Source organism: Glossina fuscipes, unplaced genomic scaffold, assembly GCF_014805625.2.
Source record: "Glossina fuscipes isolate IAEA_lab_2018 unplaced genomic scaffold, Yale_Gfus_2 27, whole genome shotgun sequence".
Classification (NCBI taxonomy): domain Eukaryota; kingdom Metazoa; phylum Arthropoda; class Insecta; order Diptera; family Glossinidae; genus Glossina; species Glossina fuscipes.
In genome coordinates this window covers 4,134,437-4,158,404 of record NW_023998422.1, presented here as the reverse complement: position 1 = coordinate 4,158,404, position 23,968 = coordinate 4,134,437, and the positions used below count along the sequence as shown (strand labels likewise).

At 34.6% G+C, this 23,968-nt stretch overlaps 1 protein-coding gene across 13 annotated transcripts in view; it reads right to left on the bottom strand.

Moving 5' to 3' along the window:
- Positions 1–23,968, bottom strand: part of LOC119635568 (AF4/FMR2 family member lilli) — a 113,876-nt gene that overhangs the window by 9,825 nt on the left and 80,083 nt on the right. For 5 of the 13 annotated variants that reach the window (XM_038030419.1, XM_038030427.1, XM_038030420.1 and 2 more), the window contains 15 exons: positions 19,916–19,977; positions 17,110–17,183; positions 13,216–13,334; positions 12,810–13,145; positions 12,465–12,746; positions 11,126–11,206; positions 10,669–10,950; positions 10,569–10,583; positions 9,559–9,667; positions 8,157–9,272; positions 4,195–5,586; positions 3,763–3,906; positions 1,266–1,378; positions 634–960; positions 1–316 (listed from right to left, as the gene is read on the bottom strand). The exon at positions 1–316 is cut by the window's left edge and continues 275 nt beyond it. In XM_038030419.1, coding sequence (XP_037886347.1) covers positions 1–316; positions 634–960; positions 1,266–1,378; positions 3,763–3,906; positions 4,195–5,586; positions 8,157–9,272; positions 9,559–9,667; positions 10,569–10,583; positions 10,669–10,950; positions 11,126–11,206; positions 12,465–12,746; positions 12,810–13,145; positions 13,216–13,334; positions 17,110–17,183; positions 19,916–19,977 — 4,768 coding nt within the window. The remainder of the gene's footprint in view (positions 317–633; positions 961–1,265; positions 1,379–3,762; positions 3,907–4,194; positions 5,587–8,156; positions 9,273–9,558; positions 9,668–10,568; positions 10,584–10,668; positions 10,951–11,125; positions 11,207–12,464; positions 12,747–12,809; positions 13,146–13,215; positions 13,335–17,109; positions 17,184–19,915; positions 19,978–23,968) is intronic. The other 8 variants (XM_038030425.1, XM_038030429.1, XM_038030428.1 and 5 more) reach the window with 8 other exon arrangements.

Here is a 23,968-nt window from a genome sequence, read left to right as displayed (position 1 = left end):
GGGAGAGAGATGAGGGAGAAGATCTGGTATGTTGGTGATGATATGGTTTCGGTGATAGCTGTTGGTAAATTGGGGAGAACTCATTACGCAAATCAAGCTCTGCATCAGTATTGGCAGTGCTTTGCTTAGGCATTAAGTGATTATTAGTAACAGCCGTTTGTAAATCATTATAAGGATTATAATAAACTTCAAAGCTGTCTTTATCATGCATAGGTGGTAATAGCAGTGGAGATCTACGTGTTGATGTCGTAACGTTATCAGTGATAGTGGTAGCGGTAGTAGTAGTAGTATAAATATCTACTTGATATTTAGGACTCTAAAGCGAGAGGTGTAGTGTAGGTGTAGGCGGGTGTAGTGAGACAATAAATTATAAGAAAATAAATAAATAGATAAATGAATAAAATTAACTTAAAGCAAAGAAAATTTATAAAAATTTGCTTTATAGTGTGGTTGGTGAGAGTAGCTTTTATAAATACACCATACCTTTAAGCTTAAACTTTGATTGATTATTTCGATTAAAATTTGAAGCAGATCTCACAAGTAAGAGTTAGAAAGCAAAAAACATTGCTTTGAAAAGCCCATGAAACCTTTTCAAAGACCTGCTAAAAGTTTCCTTTAATTGCATCGGCTCACCTGTAACACTGATTGCTGATGCGGCGATAACGGCGATAAATGTTCCTGATCGCCGTGCGAACGTTTGAAATTATGAGGAGAACCGGATTGTAAACGTAAGGCTGTTAAAGCTTTTACAGCTTCACTTACTTTTTGTGATGCATTCAACATACCTCCGCCCGCTGCTATCCCTGCTACTGGTGAAGATGATGCCGGCGCTAAGGGGATGGTGGGAAAATGTCGCGATGATTCGAGTAAATAAGCCGGCGGTGGTGGTAAATTCTCGGTAGATGTGTTTAATGAGTGCGTTTGATGGTGCAATAAATTCGTAGAGTTTGAATGTGTAGGCTAAATTAATGGTTAAAGTGATTTTTGATTCATTGAAAGGAAACAAAAAAAAAAAAAAAAAAAAAAAAAAAATTATAAAAAAAACAAAATTTTAAAAATAATAGTTAATAAATTTAAACTGAAAAGAGATTCATTCAAGTAAAAATGTTGTGTGCTTTTTTGTTCAAAATGCTTCTTCTAAATTTGTCACCAATTTGTTTCTAAACTAATTGTTACACTAATTAAGTGAATTACGCTATGGCAGGATATTATTTAACTTTATTTTGATTGATTGCCTATATATATATATATATATGAAGACTTACCGTAGTTGGAGCATTTGGACTAGGGGTTACTGATGAACTACGTCTAATAGGTGGCGGTGGTTTGGCAGTATTTATAGACGATCGCCTAGTTACACGTGTATTACTTCCTCCTCCTAAATAATATAATAAATTGGAAATTTTTTACAAAATATTTTTCTTCAAAAGTGTTATTTTAAATATTAGTTTATAATACATTTTGTTTTTTTTTTTAATGGATTTTTAAAAAACAGTGACTGTTAGCTATATGCACAAGACACACAAGACACCATAATACCAATAATAGTTCGATATATATGTATATGTTGCATATTAATTAATATTGATTGATTTGATGTAAAACAATTTAAAGCAAAATTATTTTCAAAGATATTCGAATTTAAAAATGATTAATCAAATGTGGAATGAAGAAGAGATATTTGTGTATTTGAATTTCTTCTTCTTCTTCTTCTTTTCCTTGAAAAGTAGCTGCCAATGAGAAATATTTCGCCAATTTATAAATATACTTTAAACTGTTATTGTTGTTGTTGTTGTTGTTGTTTAAACATTGAAAGGCGGTTCAGGCAAGCAACGTTCACAATCCAGTGGGAATAGTAAAATTTTATTGTTGTTGTCAGGTGTATGTATAATATACACATGTACACATTAATGTATATATATATATATATCTATATATGTATGTATATATGCATATATAAGTATTTATAGGTGAATTGAATTATATTGAATGCTCAAATGTTGTCAAATGTGTTTGTTTTTTTAATTATTTATTTTGTTTTATTTTCTTCTTTTTTTTTTTTTTTTTAGTTTCAAATGTGATGCGAAAGTGTACTAACGATGAACACCAAGTGAATAAAAATAATAATTAAGAAAACAAAGAATTAAATAAGTGTTACAAGAAAAATGGGGAAAAGTAAGCGGGAGGCGATTAAGTAAACGTTACGGAAGGGGACAACGTAAGAGGGAACGGATTCGACAATTGTTACGAGAAGAGACATCGTAAGTGGGAATAGATTAAGCAAGTGTTACGAGATGAACAGGCTACGTAAGTTGGAAAGGATTCAATAAGTATTACAAGAAGGGACAATGTAAGTGGGAAGCGATTAAGTAGGTGTTAGGCAAGGTGAAGGGGCAACATAAGAGGGAAGAAGTTAAATAAGTGTTAAGCTAATCTAACAATTTAAATACATTAAATTCAGTGAAAGGGTTGGATATAAATCTATGGGAATGATGCCATGAATCCCCGTTATGATGGGGAAATCTGTGGGGGGTAATGCCACTGACCAAAATGGATATGTCTTCAAGAATTTGAAAAGAAAGACACGTTTTGTAATAGTTTTAAAAATGCCTAAAAACCCCTTCCCATGTTCTTTTATTAGAAAGCAAAAAGACATAAACTTTTAAATGTGAAACAAGAAAGAAACCATATTCGACTTGAGCCGAATCTACGTTAATACCCATCAATGATTGTTGTAGCATAATTGATTACAAAATAAATGAGTGCTTGATATTTCGAGCGTTGATCGATCGCACACCGTGTTGTATACATTATATATATTTCATGTGGGTTATAATTCCTTCATGTATTATCTGATAGACAGGCGGGATCTGCCAAGGGATAAGTGAAACATCTCATAATATTCCATGTGATCAGAATGAGACCCCATGTATTTGGCGAACACTTCATAATGTCAGACGGTGACGGACGAGCATGAACGAATACAGTAAACCAGACTGCCCATATAACAATACAATACACACAACAGGCATTCAAGTCACAAACCAATAGCTTAGCTAAGAATCGCATTCACAGAAAGCGTGCTGTAGGTTTTATATGATAGTCCGATGTAGTCGAGATATGAGCGTCTATTCAAAACCCAGAAAGACTTGACGTAGAGCCCCCTTTTGGTATATCGATCGATTCGGAATTATTTTCTGAATTAATTTAAGCGTGTCTGTCTGTCTGTTCGCATTGGTTTCTTTTGTTTAGCCTACATGCGGCAATTTTTGAGATATTTTGGTGAAATTTGGTACACTGAAGTGTTTTGAACCAAGGACGAACGCTATTGTAAATGATTCAAATCGGACTACTTTTTCGACCGCTTCTTATATAACACCACACTGTGAAAACTCGTTACATGAGTAACTGTGGGCTGATGAAGGCTATTTAATCGAAGGCCGCGTCCCATTATAGCGTTTTACTTACCTATTGTGATTATTGCTTTAACGAACGGCCAAGCGGCAATGCGGTCGGACGGACTTGCTTTAATAAAACTATATTTATTTTTACATATTCCTTTGCAAATCTAGTACACTCTTATTGACGGGTATAATTTAATAAAAAACATTTTAACAGAAAATGTTTTCTCATTTCATTTGTTAGAACGAACGAAGGATTATTTCTACACCCAAAACCCGGAAAGCAATATAATAAATGAAGAGATTTTTTAAAAGTAAAACATTAAAGAAGAAAGAAAAAGAAAATCAAACGCAGACAAACCCGATAAAGAGGCTGGTCGTGGAGTAATGCTCGGTTTTCCCACGGTAGCTGTCGGTGTCGTGGCGGAGGAAGGTCTACAGTTGGCAGTATCGGAGTTTGATGGCGGCAGGGGAGGAGGTGGTAAAGGTGTTGAGGAGGAATTTGCTACAACATTTAATGAATGAACTGCCATTATGGGTATTTTAGTATTCGTATGATTTGTAAGATTTGTAATGTGATGTTTTATCGTTGATGACGGATTTAAAGGATGATTTGATATATTATTACTATGGCTAGTATTTGATGGTAGTGACAATGGTGATGATGGTAATGAAGCAGATGACGATGATAATGATGGTGATGATGATGATGTAGTTGGTATCGTTTCTGCTATTGTTATTGATAATGGGGGTGATATTGTTTGAGCAGCGGTAATTGATTGTTGAGCATTACATTCAACATTAAATACTTTAGGCGATGGATGTAATGATGATTGTCGTTGTAATCGCTGTTGCTGTTTTTCTTGTTGTTCTTGTAATAGTAATTTTTGTTTTTGTTTAAGTATTTTTGCTTCTAAATCCGTTTTGAAATCGACGTTAAGAGGCTTCTTTAAACTTTGATGCTGCTCTTTAATAGCATTACTTAATTCCAAAGCCTTCGAACCTCTCAAGCCGCCCTCACGTTGGCCGTTTAAGACACTAAGCATAGGCGGTTTTGGTGGTAATTTTCTTCGTATTATGGTATCGCTGCTGCTGTGTGCGGTCATGGCAGTCATTGTTCCTTGAGTAACAATAACTCGATCGCCATTTTCTTGAATTTTAGAATTGGAATTTTGCATACCTTTTGCGGCCATAGTATTGTTATTGAGCAATTGCAATTGTTCACTGGAGGCACGGAACGACGAAAGACGTTGTTTCGCTGGTGCCACGGTGGCCACATGCTGTTCACCCCCGTCGCTAGGTGAGACAAGATTTTCGCATAGATTGGCTGGCAATTGTTGCAATTCGCAAACCTCATGTTGATATTGCACTTGTTGTTGAGGCTTCGTCCGCAACATAACTATTTCTGAATTTTGCTTAACGTAATCAATGTCCGGAGTAATGGGCGGTTGATGATCATAAATAACCACAACTCCGCTACCGTTATCGCTAATATTATCCACATATGCTTGCCGAGTCGGCATCATTACATTGTCCGAACGATTGTCTTCAAACGCCATTGATGAAGAAGAAGAGGTAGCCGCAAATAAAGCAAATGTAGGATTTTCATACCCATCACCATCACCTCTGCCCATCAATGAACTTGTCTCACTTACATAACAACGACTCAATTCGGAATCACTGTTATAGTTCGCTTCAGATAACGATTTCAGATTACGTTTAACCAAATTACTATTATTTATATTATTATTATTGTTGTTGTGATAATTAAGACTAGTAATTGATTGTGTATCTGCACCACAGTCGTCGGACGTAGTATCGGAAATATCAGTACCGCAACCGCTACTGTTTGTCTGATTGCTAGCACTGCAACAATCCAAATGGTGTTTGGTTAACATCTGTGCCTGCGATTGATTCGGTTGCTCACATATGATGGTCGTGCTGTTTTCATCCGTAATTATTGTCATAGTTTCATTGCAATCGTATGAGTCTATTGCTGCCCCTGCTGGAGATAGTTGTTGTGTTTTCTGTTGTTGTTGTTGTTGTTGTTGTTGTTGCTGCTGCTGCTGCTGCTGTTGTTGTTGTAGTTGGTGTGGCTGCTTACTCGCATCTATTTCCCGTTGAAATGAGTCTAATTCGCCAATTAAATTATTTAGTTCTTGTATCGAATCTTCAAAACACTTATCTATAGAGAAGAGGAGCGGGTAGATAGGTGCGTGTACAGTGTGTACAGTGGTGCAGTGTTTTCGTTTTTAATTCAATTTTTTGTTGTTTCAACCAATTTATACATTTGAACATTAAACAAAAAAACATAAAAACAAAAACGGTGCCATTGTTTTTTTTTTTATTTTTATTTTAATTTTTTTTTTTGATTATGTACAAGTATATCAATTAAATTTTTTGAGTGAAATTATTTATTATAAAATTTGATATTTGGTTTTTTGTTGTTGTTGTTTGTTTTGTTTTCGGTGTTGTTTTTTATATTTGGGATTTTAGTTGTGATGGTTATTTGGGTGCCATTAATTGTAAGGTAATAGGTAGGGTGTAAATTGTGTTGTGTTGTATAAAGAAAACAGAAAAAGAAAGAAAGAAAGAAACATAAGAGCAAAAGAACAGAAAACAAAATCTTTAATAAACAAACATAAAAAAGGAAAAATAAATAAAATTGTCAATCAATGAAAGAATAGATAAAAAAAAAAACAGAAAACACTTTGTTGCAATTCGTAAGAGATAAGAAAACAAGATGAAATAGAACAGCGGGCAACCATTAAAGATCTTGCCTGCATATCTTCGCTGCTAAGAATTTGCTTAAGGTAAATAATTGTAAGCCATACTCAGTTTATATTGTCAAGCGATAGGAGGAGTTGCTGGAGCCATGAACCGATATGGTCCAAACTTGGCAAAGTTACTTTTCTTTCCCATAGAACTTTTTACTTTTCACATGCTTTCCTTGTAAGATGACCTAATTTTTTGTAAAAACGCTAACGGGCAAAAGAGTCAAAGAATCTTTCTATTCTACCCAAGCTTTCCGAAAATTTTCATTTAGTTATCCAAATATTGTCGTTTGGCGATTTTCATCGACAAAGATTGACAATTATGCAATTATTATACCCTGCACCAGTTTATGCGGATGTAGGCAGAACTCACAAGGGCTTGACATAGACCCACCTTCTATTGTACCGATCAATTCAGAATCAATTTGTGAATCGATCTAATCATGTCTGTTCGCCTGTCAACCTGCAGGCTGCGATTTTTGAGATATTTTTATGAGATCTTAGGATGAATGCTATTGAAAATGATTCGGATCGGATCGCTTATATATGAATAACTACGGTAAGGGCAGTGGTATAGGGTATTTAATAGTGGGCCATGTTATCCTATAATTTTCACTTGTTTCATACAGCGACTGTTTCAAAGCAGAGCGTTCAATGGATAGGGCCCGCAAGAATAGACCGCTTTCAATCCATTCTTGTGCTTTGTGTGTTCGTTGCTAGAAGCCTTAAGTGACAAAATTTGAGTTATATCACCGTGTGGAAGTAGGTTAGGTTTATTCTCTCATTTGTAATATCTAGAAATATGTGAAACATCAACCCCGGCAAGAACTATTTATATATATTCTTGAGCAATGACGAACTCAAAAAAGTATCTCTTTTTGGAAAAATTGTAAGTATTCAGGCATAAAATTCGTAGCAGTTGTTAAAATTACACTTACAATAGATGTTTTGCAAGACCATTCAAAACTTTAAGGCAACGATGGCCATACTCTGCGTTCATATATGCCGGTATTTCCAACAAACTGTAACTAATGATCTATGGCGGGAGCTTGATAGGAAAGTGATCAACTGGGAGGTCAGCGCAGCGATCGCTTAGTTGGGATGCTCAGAATTAACGCAATACTTGAAGTATTTTTTATTTAATGAATTAATGGAAATAGGCAGGCACCTCAAATTCATCACGCGGCGAACTCCTTTTTTTGAGATGTAGGGAAAGAAAAAGAGATAGGGAGTGGCCGCAGTCTAATGGGTCTGTGGCCAACCGGTAAATCCTATGCGTTTACCGTCCACGCATTCCCTATAGCTACGACGAAGGATGGTCTAGCGCATTGGGATTTGATGCCGCGAACGCTGGCTTCGTAGCCGCGGCTCTTATCCATTCGGCGATGTGATATGCCCCAACTGCGTGAGGTACTAATTACCTCCAAGATTTCAAGGCGAATATAACTTTTTTATCTGTTCGATATTTATATGAAGACAATGGGGTCACACAAGCTGCAGTATTCTTAAAATCGGTGTTATATTATTTATATTACAAAAGTCGATTTGGATCCTGTGCAGTGATTCCCGCAGAACTCGTCTCGGCAAAGACTTTTCGAGAATTAATCTACCTACCTTTTGCTTGGCGAGTTTCTTATATCTCTTACGAATTGATTGAGGTCAACAGAAATCAAAAATTTAAAGAAATACTATTTTAAACGATACGTATATAAATTGTAACGTCATCTTGATTTGCAATACATAAATATATATATTATATATGTATCGGTTGTATATGTAGAAAAATTTACAAGTGAAATATTTCTTTTTTTTAAAGGCTTTAGGAAACGAAAAAACGCTAAAGAGTAAGAGGGAGGATGCAAGTAGAGAGCACATCGTCATTGCGTGTGTATGTGTATGCAGTAAATAAGTTAGAATCTTTGTATTTGCCTTGTTTTTATTTATTAAATAAATTGGTACGAACGTGTGTACAAAAACTTACCCACTTCCTGTTGATCGATAGCTTGTGCTTGTGACTGCTGCTGGTGATGTTGGTATTGCTGGTGATGCCCATGCTGGTGCTGTTGCACAGAGCGAGTGCCATAAATACTAGAATCGGTGGTTGGTGCGCCACGTGTTACCGCCGACGGTGGCGGTGGCGTGTTTTTAACAGCAGCCGCTTGTTTTTCAAACATTGACGCCTTTTGCAAAACTGATGCACGGGAACGTTCATCGTTTTCCACGATACTGGAGCATGAATCGGCTTTAGAAGGAGAAGAAGTTTCCTGATTGTTAACAATTTGAATATTAGATGCAGCGTCTGTGGCTGCTTCTTGTTGTGGGGATACTACATTTGGATATTGGTGGGTAGTTGTATGGTTAGGAACGCCCTGACCGCTATCTGTTTCGGTTATTTTTAAAATATCGCTAGCGCTGGACGTATTAGCACTTTGTGGTGGCGTTGGAGAGCAAACATTATAAATAAAACCCCCGCTACCACCAGCGCCACAACCTATATTACCAGTTAAACCGCCGCTGGTAATGCTACCACCGCTGGGGGTACCCGCAGCAGTGGACGACGGCGAATTTGTGAGTAATGGCGAATAATGATTTTGGGGCGTGGAGCTGCCACTGGACGGTGTGGGTGTTTGGCCCTGCAGTGACGTAGCCACTGTAGACTCTATGGATGGATGCGAATGCAAGGACGAAGCATTCGAAGAGGAATTGGTAGATTGGGAACGTGTGTATTGTGATTGATGTTGATGTGCTGGTGTTTGATTGGGTGGCGTGGAATGGTGTGAAGCACCTGCTGACTCATTCGAATGAATTGATGATATGGAATCTACAGATTGTTGCTGCTGTAATGCAGCACCGGATTGTTGTTGTGGCTGTTGTTGTTGTTGTTGTTGTTGTAGGTTAGCATTTTTTATAGCCGCCATATTGGCCAGTTCAGACATATTAACGTAGGTGGGCGGAGAGCTAAGTTGCGATAATTGTTGATAATTGTTGTGTTGCATTAATTGCGGCTGTTGTTGGAATTGCTGTTGTTGTTGCTGTTGTTGCAGCTGTAGTTGTTGTTGCTGTTGTAATTGCTGCTGTGCGATATGAGCTGATAGCTCTACATTTTGGATTTGTTTAGTACGTTTTTATGTAATACCACCAGAAAAATGTTAACATGCAAGTTAAGATCAGTTTATAAGGGCACGCACGCACGCAGGCACGCACATAAACATAAATACACAAGCACATAGGTAAAGATGTTAATAGATCGGCAGCGTTAGAAAAGAAGGTAAGATAAAAAAGTGAATTATTATTGTTACAAGATTCAAAAGCCGTTTTCAGATCTTTTCGAGTAACCGGTTTTTCAAACGAAAAACGTAAGCTTAGCAGCTGTTGAATCTTACCTTTCGTAACATGAGCTGGTATCGGCGACGGGCATTGACGCTGCAATAAATTGTTACTATTACCACGACTGTTATTACCCACCAACGGTCTCTCCAACGACGAACAGCGCTGAAATTCGAAAGAAAAGTAAATCAAAGATTGGTTTTCGACAAATTATTTACTACATTCTTAATGAGGAGATCACAATGATGGTATGATGAGATTAGAGAAGCTCTTAATGAAGTCGCAGTAGGAATATAGGCCGGAACCATACGAAATATATATTCGCCGTGAGGCGAATTTTGGATATCCACCACATTTAAAACTCTTTTCCGTTTTCTTTTTTTTTCTAAAATGTTGGCATTAGTCGGTGAGGAGAGTTTCCCTCATTGGTCTATTAAGTAGGCAGATATCTTAGGTGAATTTTAGATAAATTTTTACTACCGATCGTAGGGTATTTATAAAATTTTCGATTTTTTATACATTTTGTCGATACGGTTGGTAACGCGTCGCAGGAATTTCGAGTTTTGGAATCATTTTATTCGACGTCTTTGTGTCTCTAAAGTTTAGAATTTTAACAAGACATTATGGACGTTATAAAAAATGTGCTTAGGGTCTTAGGTGGTGGATATTGAAATATTTTGATTACTAAAAACTAGGGCTTATATAAAAATTTTGTGGGCAAAAGCGATATGAAAATTATTCCAACAAGGCCAGATGTTGTCAATCAATCCAAAAAAAAGGATATGTAAAGAAATATAGTAAAATCAATATACGCGAGGTTATAGCATTCTTTTTATTCAGGCTTCATAACAAAATATATAGCGATAGCGTAGTTTTAAGCAATTTTCTTCAATTTTCAATAAAAACTTTTTAGATTTTAAAAAAGAAATTGAAAAATCTTTTCCTCCTTTACTTTTACAATAAATATGAAAATTGGAAGTCGGTTTTGATGATTTATGATTTGAATGAGTTTTCGGAAGAGAATTGAAAACGGAGAAGGAAAGGGTCTCTCTCTATCTAAACTTACCACTCGTTCGGGTTTCTTTTAACATTAATACAAAGACAAATATTAGAAGATGTAAAAATAGAAAAATAGAAAAACCAAACATATTTGGAAGTAAACTCACCACTGGTAACGGCGGACGACTTAGCGCACCAGCAGGTGACTTTTGGGTTGACGGTGTATTCGGACCGGAAGTGTTACTTGCATTATTAACTGAACCGGAACTTTCATTTATAGTTTCGGGATTTTGAAATGTGTAAACAGTCAAAGGAGGCCGTTGATGACCTTTCTCATAAGCTGAAGATATGGTGTGAGGCCGATCAGCGTTACTCGGCAATTCAACAGCATCTTGGGAATGTGGTGGCCAAGTTGAATTAATGTGAACTGAATTATTGGCAGCAGAAGCCTAAAGAAAAAATTTCGTTTAAAGAAATCTCTACAATTTTTTTTTTTTTTTTTTTATTGCAAAAAATGTACACATCTATACATATGTATTTAAATATTTCCATTCGCTTAGTGATTACAAAATTATAAAAAAAAAAAATTCAAATTTGAAAGGAAATTAAAAATTAAATAAAAACCTGTGTTGTTAAAGCTGGCGATGAGCAAAAACCACTATCACTTGATTCACCCGGTTTCAAGCGTACTGTAGGTGGAATTAACTAAAAGCAAATTTAATAACACAATCAAAAATAAAAAGGGACCAATTAAAAAAAACAAAAAAAGAGAATGCAAAAACAAAAACTATTTAATTCAAAAATTAACACTAGAACTACCGAAACTTTTTTTTTTGGCAGTTGATTGTTGAAAACTATGAAATAATTAAATATTTTTATACCCTACACCGCTTGTAGTAAAAAGGTATATTAAGTTGTGCGAATGCATGCAAACACTCAGAAGGGGTTGAAATAGAACCATCTTTTATTATGCCAAATGTCATGTCTCGTCCGTCTGTCCACTTTGTATTCGTGTACCATAGCTCGCAATATTTGAGATATTTTGATGAATATTGATATACCGACGTGCCCTGACACAAGAATAAACGCTCTTGAAAATGGTTCGGATCGGATGAATTTTTCGACCAGTTCCCAGCGAGGTGCTGTAGGACCGTGACACACTACAATTATTTTACTTGTCATATTTATGATTAATATTTTGAAAAATCGAACACAGTTTCAATATTGTGTTCCTCTCTTCTTCTTCTCGTTCTTACGATATCTATACGAAATTTTCCATTTTGTGAGTTTTGATTTTAATAGACTTTTTTAGCGGAAGCGCCTGTTAGGTTTTCGTGAAATTACTTCTATTCGGAATTGTTGGCTCTCCATTTTTTCATTCATTAATATGAAAGTGTAAAGTTATCAATTTCTTCTCTCATAACTTAAGAGCACTCCAGTACGTCGCGCTCAAATATACAATCTATCAAAGAAATCCAATGAAAAATCTTCGTTGAACTGCGTAAGATCAGAAAGAACTAATTCTCGCGTTAGTAAAACTAAAGACTACATGTAATCAATTTCTTCGCCGTATTCGAAGAAGTTTAGTTACTTATGCTCCTGCTAGTTGGAAAAATTCTAATTGGCCCGATCTAGCCCGCTCTTTGTGCGTTTGTCAGAAATGCATTTTCGCATTTGCAGTAAGCGAACGAAATGACAGGACACTTAAGGAACACAATTGTGTAAAGTAACAATAAATGGAGGAGTGGACTTTAGTGAAGAACTATTAGAATAATCGATATAAAAATCTCTTTATTTATTTTTCGTTTTACAATTGCAATGACGCGGTCGGTGTATTTATTATGAACCCCGACGAGTGAATATACGATTAAACTTAAATTTTTATAATTTTAAAAGAGACCGCTTTGATTGATCCGGTGGATCTAGTGTTAATGATGGCATATGCGATAGTTTAGCTTACTACCTGTGACATAGAACGCGGATAGTGTGGGTGTCCGGGTGAATTACTGGACCCACTACTGTTCATCGAGCTGATTGAGCAAACTGAAGATTTCCGTGAACCCAAAGAGTTGGAGCAACCTGGCTGAGTACCAGGGCCTCCGCCACCGCCACCACCACTTCCGCCGCCACCGGGAGATTCTGGATACAAATTAATAGAAGCTTTGGCATCATGTATTAATTCCTCACTAGCAGCTGGCAGTACGTGAGGATCCTTTGTAACCAAGGCAATGGATTGCATAGCTTCCTGAAAGTGTTTTCTCATTTAGTTGGAGAGCATTTCTTTTGTTTTTCTATATTTTTAATTTACTTGTAAATGACCCAATTCTGACATAACCTCACATTCTTCTTTTACTACCGGCTGCAACATGTGTACGAAGCTACAGTAACGCATGCGTTCTTCAATCATAGCGGAACGTAAAGATTTCTTTTCCACCTCTTCTAATTCGGCTCTTCTAAGAGTAACATCTTGCATATGCGAATCCATTAGAGATTGCAAAGTGCCTGATTGGCCTTTGCGAGCTTTTTTCTGCAAGCGCAACGTATCGGTGGAACGTTTCTTCAATTCAGTGCGGCAACGTTTATATTCTTTGGCATGCTCTTTATCAATGGTGGCCACCGAACGTTTCCAGTCTTCTAATTTTTCCTATAAAAATGCAAATTTAATCAAAAAACAGGTTAGAAGAAAAGACAAAAAGGAAAAAATATAGAAATACTTGTAATGGTTGCACAAGACAATCCATAATGGCGGCTGTAAATGTTTTTAGACGTGTTTCGACCGCCTTATGTCTCAGGCAAACGCGTGTTAGGGCCGTGCCAATCTCTTTGGAAGCTCCTGCAAAAAAAAAAAAATAAATAAAAAAATGAAATCTTCTTTTCAACATGATGATGAAAAAGAATACTTAGATAAGTGCAACACACACCAATCATTTAAGTAAATTTTTTTTCTTTTTTTTTTTTTATCGCGCATGAAAAAAGAGCCCAAGAAAACAGTGAGTATTATAAAAAAGTGTATACAAATTTCTAGTTCATCATTAAAGTACGTACAGCCGCATTTGCGAAAAAAAACTAATCCTCATTGCAGTTAATGTAGTATCTGCATATGCACAATATAATGCAGCAGATGCTGGCGGCACGAAAACAAACTTGTATCACAAAACAAAACCAGTTACTGACCTAGTCCCATATACATATGTCCGTTTATAAAAGTTGAGATGTACGTAAATAAATAATTATATATATATATAATATATAATATATATGTATATGAATTGTATTCTACAAGTTTTCGTGTATATTTATAGAGATTTATAGGCAAAAATTACAACGACTAGACAAATTGGCGTGAAAAATATGAAAAGATCGACACAAGTGCCGCAAGACTGGTATAACAAGTCATCCTGTTGTTTGTACGATTGTTGTTGCATTAATGATAAACTGACATTTTACTATGCGTTTATTTTTAATGCGGCAATGAAAATCTGGCGAACATAGGACCTGTTTTCTTTCTCATCATACCATAAACTAGGACAAGAAACAGGGGAGAAAAAAAACATATGAAAAGTGTATCTAGGAGGATTTAAACGATTTGTGGACATGTTTTGACAATATTCTTCGCTTACAATTATTGAATAACGCATTAATAAGAATTGCATTCATCTGAGAACCAAAGTTGTTATTATCTATTCGTACCAGCATTGGTTGGATTTAAAAATTGACTTCAGAGAGTAGTTAAGAGATCATGCAATAAGTCTCCGATCTAACAGCATTGTTAGCAGACAGTGCGACAATATATGACAACACTGCCAAGTGTGTCTTCAAACGTTACCTGTGATCATTTCACGGCACTTTGCCAGTTAGGCTAGATGTCATAGCGGTTTTAGTGCAAATTGCAAAACAATCGATAAAAAAATATTTCGTGCGTCAATTAAACAATGGTTTTTAAAAATGTTACGGCATCTGTCCGTCGAAAACAAAAATTTGTCGATGGACTTTGGATAATGCTGAACGTTCTAGTCGTTTCAGAACACATAAATAACCTCTCAAATTATTCTGGAAGAGCGAAAGCTGAGATTGATTGAGATAACTGACATCTTCAAGATGTCAAAACCCAGCTCCTCCGCCTTTTCGCGTGAACATTTATGCCTTGTTTCTTTACATTTGACAACAGCGTTATGAAAATAATCGAATCTTTCGTGCGACGTGTGACAAGGAACGAGACATATGTACATCGTTACGTTTCAGAGTTAAATCAACAGTCAGCCCAGTGGACAGCAACCAGTCTTGCCGAACCGAATAAAGAAGTACCAGCAGTAAAACAACTATAACTCTGTAGGAAATTTGGTACCGCCTAAAAAATGTATGGTGGCAAGATCTGTATGTCATCCTCAAATGGTGTATTATATCACGCATATCTTCGGTGTTTGAAATCACGTCTTGCACAACTTGGTAACACCTCGTTTTTTTTTTTTTTAATTTTCAGTAGGCCATCTATAAAAGCGATTAAAGGATAAAAACTGAAAGTCAAATTAAAATTTTTTTTTGTAACCTCTTCAGGGATCTTTTTTTAAGAATCACTTTATACATTATCATGTACGTTTCCAACTGTATAGCCTAAAAGCCCTTATCAAAGCAGCCAAACAGTAAGATTTAGATTTTTCTTGTGGTTTGGTTTTTTACTGAGTGATTTGTTATCAAAGTTTTGTTCTTTCTATTAAAGATAGTGATTACAATCGAAAAGTACTAGAAGCCACACGTATGTGGTCAAAAAGTTGAAGATATGTGGTGGGATATATGGTGGGGACAGTGTGTCAAGCTACACAACGCGCTCCGTCTTGGCGCTGGTGTGCCTGAAATATCCCGGACGCATGAATTCGCCGCCAAGATCGTGGGATTTCACAACGCTGGATTTTTTTTTTTTTTTTTTTTTTTTTGGAGGGCTTACGTAGAACAATCCCGAAACCCTTGATGCTGTTGAAAACGAACACTTATCAGGTTATGGTCGAGCTATTTCCCGCTATGTGAAGACTTGTCATCGAACATTACCTTAAATGAATCCAGTCCTGTAAGATGCTCTGTAGAGGATATTTAAAAAATGGACAAGACTGCATATCCTCTATATGGATATACTATCCACAATAAGGATATGCTATTCATCACATCTCCTGGATGGATATACTATCCACCGCAAGGGTAGGGCATTTCCTAAGATGACAAATTTTTTTAAATTTTTAAATGAAAACTTCACAGGATACTATTCAAAAGTTGTCCTTTTGCATGTTTAAAAGTTTACGAAAAATATTTCTTTTATTACATTCAAAAAAGTTATTATGGAATGTATGCCTCTTTTATCCTTCAGAATCAAAGTGGACTCTTAAGAGAAAGGGAGGCTAGCTAATATGTAAATATTTATTTCCCTTTTCTTTTTTTCTGCTGACAATAAGAAACGTTACAAATACATTGATATTTAGTTTAGCATTCAGCAATTAAAACATCTCTTCAAGCATTCAATTCTTCAGAGCTTAAGTTAAGCAACAGGCACACACAAATATTTCGAGTAATAAAATAATATACAAATGTTCAGATGAATTTTATACATATATACATATGTATGCTTAGCTGTGCACTTATTTGCCCATTATCTCGTATAAAACGTAGCATTCGAGAAAATGTTACGTTTAACAAGCATGTGCAAAGTGTGTGTGCTGCGAATGCCTTGCAGAACAATAACCCAATTTCTGACAATGAATTGAAAGACGAAAAAAAAAAAAAAAAAGGAAAGGAAACAACAATAAAATAGAAACCACAACAGAGTAAAGTAAAGTAAATAAAATTGTATACCGATATACTAAACCAAAACCACCGTAAACGAAGGCACTTGCAACAAACACGTAGCCACGGTTAGCCACAATTTGCAATATATATATATATGTATACATATATATATATATATATATATATATATAAATAAAGAAATAAATAAATAAAAAAAAAAAAATCTATATATATAACTCTGTATATGGGTATTACATAATATACCTCTCACTATAGCCCACCCACCCACTAGCATAGATAAAAATGAAGTGCACACACGAAAAAACCGAAACTGCATTAAATACTTTGTAAATATCTCATTCAAAAGCAGACAACAAGCGATACACAATAACGTGTCTTAAACTACAAGTATCTCTATATGAACATAAGGAGCAAAAAAAAAAAAAAAAAAAAAATTTTCAAAAATTTTATTTAAATATCAGAAAATATTTTTTGAAGAAATTAGACAAAAACACACACACACACGCGCACACTCATACACATACATGCATACAAAAGCACAAACAAAAAGAAACGGCAAAAATTAGATCATTGACCGCAAATGACTTATGTAAATAATCACAAGAGCAACAATGGCATAAAAAGAGTAGTTTGTTGTTGCCGTTGCCGTTGTCGTTGCCGTTGCTGTTGATATTTGTTGCAAAAATATCTAAAATAAAAATTGTTTGAATCGCGTAAAAAACATCGAATATAAACTCATTTATATTAATGATTGTCTTTTACTTTTCTTCTTCATTTCCTCTCTTTCTCTCTCCGTGATCATCATTTGAACTTACCTCTTGAATTTGTGGCTGCGTCTGCGATTTTTTGGAAAGCATCCAAATACGCTGCTATAGCCTGTATAGCCGCCCTGCAAACGTAAGAAAACAAAAATGAATTAGACCGTAAACCCACACAGTAATATGCATAAAAATGACTCAAAATCACTGTCATCGTTAGCTTAATATTTAGAAATTGTTGTTCCTAATCACCTTTTGATCATCTTTCACGAACCATTAATTAATTTATCCGCGCTCGTGCGACTGAGTGAATTGCGTCTGAGTTCATGCAGACAAATTAACTTCTTTCGAAGTTTTTAATAAGGAAAGAAATAAAGAAAACGCGCACATGTCCCAAACAGTGTTCCTCAACAATATTTTGGCTTACATTTGGACATTTACTTACTTCTCAACTTTGCCAAATTTACAATTTGACTTTGTCGACTCTTGATTGCATTTGAGTAGGTTAACATTTAATATGCCGTCAACGGACATATGGTCGATTACAGTTGACCATCACATATTGTAAATTCATATAGGGACGTTCTTCGGATTAATAAATAAAAAAAGTAAAAATGAGTGAAAAATCATAGGCGGATAAGAGACGACTTTAAATACCCTACCCCTTTTCACCTAATGAAATCCTTTATTCACTTGGTTGGGAAAGTAGAAAAAAATTGAACTTTGTTTCCACGTAAAAATACACGGGACTAAAAGCGTGAACTGATGTGGCTCAGATTTAGTAATGTTTCAACACCCTATACCGATTCGCCTAAGACAGCTCTTCATTCGTTTTCGTGATAAAACAGAAAAAAGTTAATCCTTACATTCGCCTAAAGGTAAGCGTTTTATAAAAGTCCTTATGAGGGAATAAATTAATAATGTGGTCCACACTTATCAAGTTTAGATTTTTTTGTCAACGACCTTATTATTTCCCAACTATTTTCGTCATAAAAGTGATAAAAGTGAAACTTTATTGTCATATAAATGTTCATTTTTCATGAGATTCTTTACACGGGGTGAAGTACCCAAAATGGATTTGGATTGTCCAAATTTGCTATAGTTAATTTTTTATGTCGCTATTAACGATGAATTTTCATCATAAAATATTGTAAATTGCACGTCTTTGCAAGATTACCAAGTCGATGTTCGCGGTTTCAAATCTCTGAGAAGCAATAGCGTTCCGTTCGTACCGTTTTTCGATCAAATTCAACTTTACTTGAAATATAATAGCTAAGTAACTTAATAAACGCAATATGCATCATCATCATTATTTGGCATTTATCGGATGGCTTATGGATGCCCTCGCGGCTCTTGGGGTTTGGAAGCGATATAGCAAATAACAAAATTTTCGCATATCTTCAAGTTCTGTAAACAACTAATCTTTTAAATACGACTCCATCTGTGTGAATAAGTGGTAACTGGAAGGAACGATGTATGGAGAATATGCCGGCTGCGGTGTGCAGGCAGGGATGCAGCCTAAACTGAAAATTATCTCCTTACTTGCTTTTGCTATAGACGAACGAACGTATGCGACTTTAATCGTTTTGAGGATAAAAATTTCTTTGCTCCAAACCACGCAAAACACTTTCTAACGATTTCGTAGGTTATTGCTTTTTCGCCCCAAGCCAATTTAGTCATTTCCGTAGCTTGAGCTGCATTTTTTCACTTTTAATCGAGTTAAGAATAGAAAAATTGCAGTTCCATAAATGGCACCCATGTCTGAAACTTACATCGCCCAAACGACAATACCCAAGTTATCTACACCTAAAATTTCGGGAAAATTGAATACGTTAGGTACATTTTATCAAGCAACTCATTTCAGGCGGACGAATTTGTTTGTACATCTACTTCCATTTTTCGATACGGTTCAATTGCTTTGAAGCAAATAAAACATAAGTATCCGCCTGAGTGGCCGAGTAGGCAAGAGTCTCGACTAGCAACTCAATGGTCGTGGGTTCAAATCTCAAGTGCGGTAGAGTTTTTAATAAAAGCCGAAAGCCTTAGATGCTAGTGCTTTAAGACTTTAGTCTTAGAATTTATACTCTGGCTAAATTTATAATAATAATAAACATAAGTAAAAAAATTATATTCGGTCGTGAACGAATCTTTTATAACCATCACCATTATCCTAATAAAAAAAGCTAAAAAAGAGAAAAGAAATGGACGGAGAAGCATAAAGCGAGTTGAAAATTTGATGCTTATCTATCAAGACTATATATACACCTGGTGAGAACTCTGAAGTTTCCTTTTGTGTGTTGCAAACGTTGTGACAAAGTGAGTACACCCCAAATCCTTGGGTATAAAAGACTTCAACAGCACACACAAAGTGAAGATTACTGCATCAAATTAATCCGTTTATTAACCCAAAACTTTCAATCTGTCTTTATAGTGCCTCACGAGTACTAAAAATAATATTTGCTTGTGACCCTGATTTAAATTGGAACTAATCTCGTCTACGCACTGATGCCAGCGTTTGCTGCAAAATGTTTTCTTTATTATATTGAAATATAAATATAATTATATGTATATTAAGGTATTAAGCAAGCATTCACAATCTATGCTGCAGTTATATACATATAAATATCATATATAATTTGAGCGGTGGTATCATCGTCTATATTCACACATTAATTAACATGTCTTTAGTCAAAAATGACATGACATTACATATGTTTTTATATGCTGCAAGTCTATCTAAGTAAGTAAGCAAACGGAATTATTTCTATATGTATTTGAATTTAAGCACGCAATTTGCATATACATTTCGTATCTCTGTGTATGTTTATATTAATGTGCATTTGCATGTATCACATAAGCTTACCTTAAACAGGCATGCAATTTACTAGTCTTCGCAACAAAATCCTCCCAGAGAGGTGATGTGTTCTGCAAGATAATGAAAGAAAGATAAAATTTAATTAATATGTTTAAAATTAAAATGAAAAAATAAAAAAATATAATAAATAATTTGCATAAATATAATAATAAAATATTGATTATGTAATATATTACAACTGATAATAAAGATAATAAACAATTAATATAATTGGCTTTTCAGACAAAGGCTTATACGATCATATAAACCGTTATATTTTGTGTTAAATTTTATGACATATTGAAATTGGAATTTTTTTTTTTTTTTTTTTTTGATTATGCATAAATAAAAGCATTTAATTGCCTGAAAGTAGATTTGTTTTTACTTATTTATTTTGTTTGGATTCTCTCTATAATTCTATAATGAATTAAAAAATTCATATATGCATTATTGAATTAGAGTTTGAAGTGGCCATCAGCACTAATTATAATTATTAAAATTCAATGATTTGACAAAGCATTAAAAACCCTATTCTAGTATGACTTCCAGTCATCATTTGTCAGTCATTTCTTACGCTTCATTAAGGACGTATATAAGGACGTATAAGGTTTTGTATTGCTACGCTCAACGAGATGTTTGTGTATTATGTGCTGGCATTAACATGATCTGGACACAGCTTAAAGTACAAAGTGTACGTTATGTTAAGCGAAAATGTTTAATTGAAAAATTCGGTTATCTTTAGTATACATTTACTCTTGCAATTACACTCTACAGCCTTTGTTGTACACGGTATGTTAAGTTGGGGCGGTGGTTACATCTAGAAAGACTTGGGTTAGACCCGTCCTTTTGTTATACAGATCGATTCGGAAAATGATTCTAAGCTTGTTTGTCCGTCTGTTCGTTTTATGTCTTCTTCTTTGTCCAATCTAAAGATCTAAGAGATATTTTCGATGAAGTTCGCTGCACGGATGTATGTTTTTCGAGCTAAACGTAACATCAACGTACCTCAACTCGCCACGGATTGGTTTCACGTTTCAACTATGGTCTCATAGTAAGGTCCTCTAAGCGAAAATTCTGCTTTCCTTACAATCAATTTTTACTTCGCGTTTATAGCGTGTAATGAAAAAAAATCGTAGAGTAGAGCTACGACACTTTAAACCCACTACACTTCTCTAGCACTATTGTAACCGATTTATTCAGTTCATGAATTTGTTTCCTATAAATGTTTATTGATTTTCATGTTTTACATTTTTTGTTTAACGTAAATAGTGGTTATTATCTTAAGCAGAGTATATTCAGTCCATTTCAAAATACAAAAAAAAATACGTAGTTTTAATAGAAGAGTAATGAATGAGAAAAGGACAGAAAATATGAGGATGGTTTGGAAGGTTTTCCAAAACAGCGCGCCATAGCTCGCCGTACCATATATCAAATTATTTAACCCAAATTAAGACTTAATACGGAGAGTGACAGAAAAACTGGCCGGATTCGAATCATTTCGAATAGTTTTCGCTTCTGGGGAAAACCAGGTGGGCATACGAAATTTTTTTTAAGTTGAACCCCAAAAATATAACGGCAGACACACGGACAGACAAGCTTAGGTCGATTCAAGAAAATGATTATCAAATCCTGTTGGTTGGTGTGCACATCTGCATGGGATTTAAAAATAAAATATTTTTTTGTTTAGTAACATTTGACTTTTCAATGATAAAATAATTTATTCAAAACTTGGGACGGATTTCGCTTCAAAGTAAATTTTTTTTTTTTTTTTTTTTTAAAATTTTTTTTAAAAAAATAAATTTTTTTTTTTTTTTTTTTCAATTTTTTTTTTTTTTTTTTTTTTTTTTTTTTTGTTAAAAAAACAATTGCTTTTCTATTCGAATTGATATTTATTAAAAGGAAATCTGCGAAAACAAAAAACAAATGTTAAATGAAAATTGTAGAAAATAAGGAAATCAAATCACAAATGAATTCCTATAATAATATAACATTTTTATATAAATATTTATTAATTGAGTTAATTGTTAAACTATGTATCTGTAAATTGTGTGCCTTAACGATATAGTTTTCTTCTATGGCAAGACAGAAAGAAAAACGCCCCACAATCAATTCGCATATTAAAAAAAAAAAAAAAAAAAAAAAAAAAAAAAAAAATGTGCAATAATATATAAGTTAATGTTCATTGACACCAATTGAAACTATCTATGGGTACTAAATGATAAATATATTGCAATAAATCGCAAGTAAATAAATAAATAAATAACAAAAGAAAATGTTAATCACTGCTTTTAGTTATATTTATTATAACAGTGTTTCCAAGTAATTTAGAGAATGAAATCTAAAGCATTTAAGTTTTAGAGAATTTACTTTAATTAAACGTTAAATTAATCAATTTTAATCAATGTTAACACTTTTTAAATAAATAAATCTTAAATCGAGCATTCACGAATTTTATGTTTATTGTTGAAAGAAAATTTGAACATGTGTTGCATTTATTATTAGCAAATGTGGTACCAAAGGGCAGGGAAGTATCTCTCTACAAAATTATGATAAAGAACAAAAAGGTAATAACGAGTGCCGTTTATCAAGGTGCAGCAATTACTACATGTATTGATAGACACAATCAAACGGAAGTTCTGTCATGACTGACTATGCAGTGTCTAGTTATTATGATCTCAGATTAATAGAAATAAACGGGTAGATACTGCTGCTTACGTAAGTTTTCAATATGCGAGGTTTGTATGACAGGAAATGTCTTAACACTGACTATTACATTGCAAGAGTTTGTCGATATGTATTGGAAAACGAAACACTGAAAAGAGTATTCAACATTAGAAGCTTTTCAACTTTTCAAAGTTTTCGCCATAACTATTAATCCATGATTGAATTGATTGCCTTACAGGACTAAAGGGCTATTGTTAGGTAGCAGGCCGTTCACAGCTTCATTGCCACCTTTCAAAATTTGCAAAATTTGTCTAAGATCACTGGACCGTAGTTTTTACCTTTGGGCTTATTGTTCTCAATTATCGAGACAATGTATCGACAGGCGACGGGATGTGCATTGTTCTTACTACAGAGTGAAAAATTTCTCGATTGTAAGGCTGCTGTCGAATAGCATATGCAAATATAAAGACTAGCTAATCTCATTAATGGCAGATATTTGAAGGTGTTGAGAAAAGTAAGTAACTATTTTGGTGGTTGTAAGGACTGTGGGTTACTCTAATGCCTTAATATCTTCCCTTGGAACTTTTGCATGATTCTCGCCCGTGATTTGTTCTTTATACGAACGAAGTAAGAGGAAAATAGCAGAACTAGTCGTTCTTCTCCAAGTAAGTTGAAGTGAATAAGTTCTATTTTTTGCGAAGTTCAGTCAAAACCTTTAATGCACTTACTTGCTTTAGTTGATATTTAGATAAACTGAAAATTATTTATTTAGATTTTATTATTTTGCTTATTTATGGATTTTCCTCTTCTTCTCTCTACAATTTATATTGTTATTCGCCCATCGATGATAGCGCAAATACAACCTTGTTTATGTCTCGATTGAAACACATTTCTCGATTTGAACTCAGTTTTCAAATCAAGCGAAGATAGAGTTTGTTTAGCCTGCACGATCAAAATGAAGGTAAAATAGAGCCGTACGCGAATTTAATGGACTTCCACATTGCAAATACGTATAGTGTACCGTGAAAGAAAAATAAAGAATTGTATTGGTTTTGTAATTTTGTAGATTTCCTTTTACCCTACTGCGCTTGTGGTACAAGGATACATTAAGTTTGTTCGAATGTATGCATTACCCAGAAGAACTTGGAATAGATCCACCTTTTATCATACTGGTTGATCCAGGACGAAGGCTATTGAAAGTGATTTGGATCAGATGTGGTAAATCCACATTTTTTTTTCCAAGAACGAACGCTACTGAAAACTGTTCGGATCGGCCAACTTTTCCGACCATTTCACATACAAAGCCTTATTTTGAGGAATTGTTATATGAATAACTGCATTAAGTGAAGTAGCGTGAGATACTGAATGGACGGACGGCTGTGACCCACTGCAGTGCTT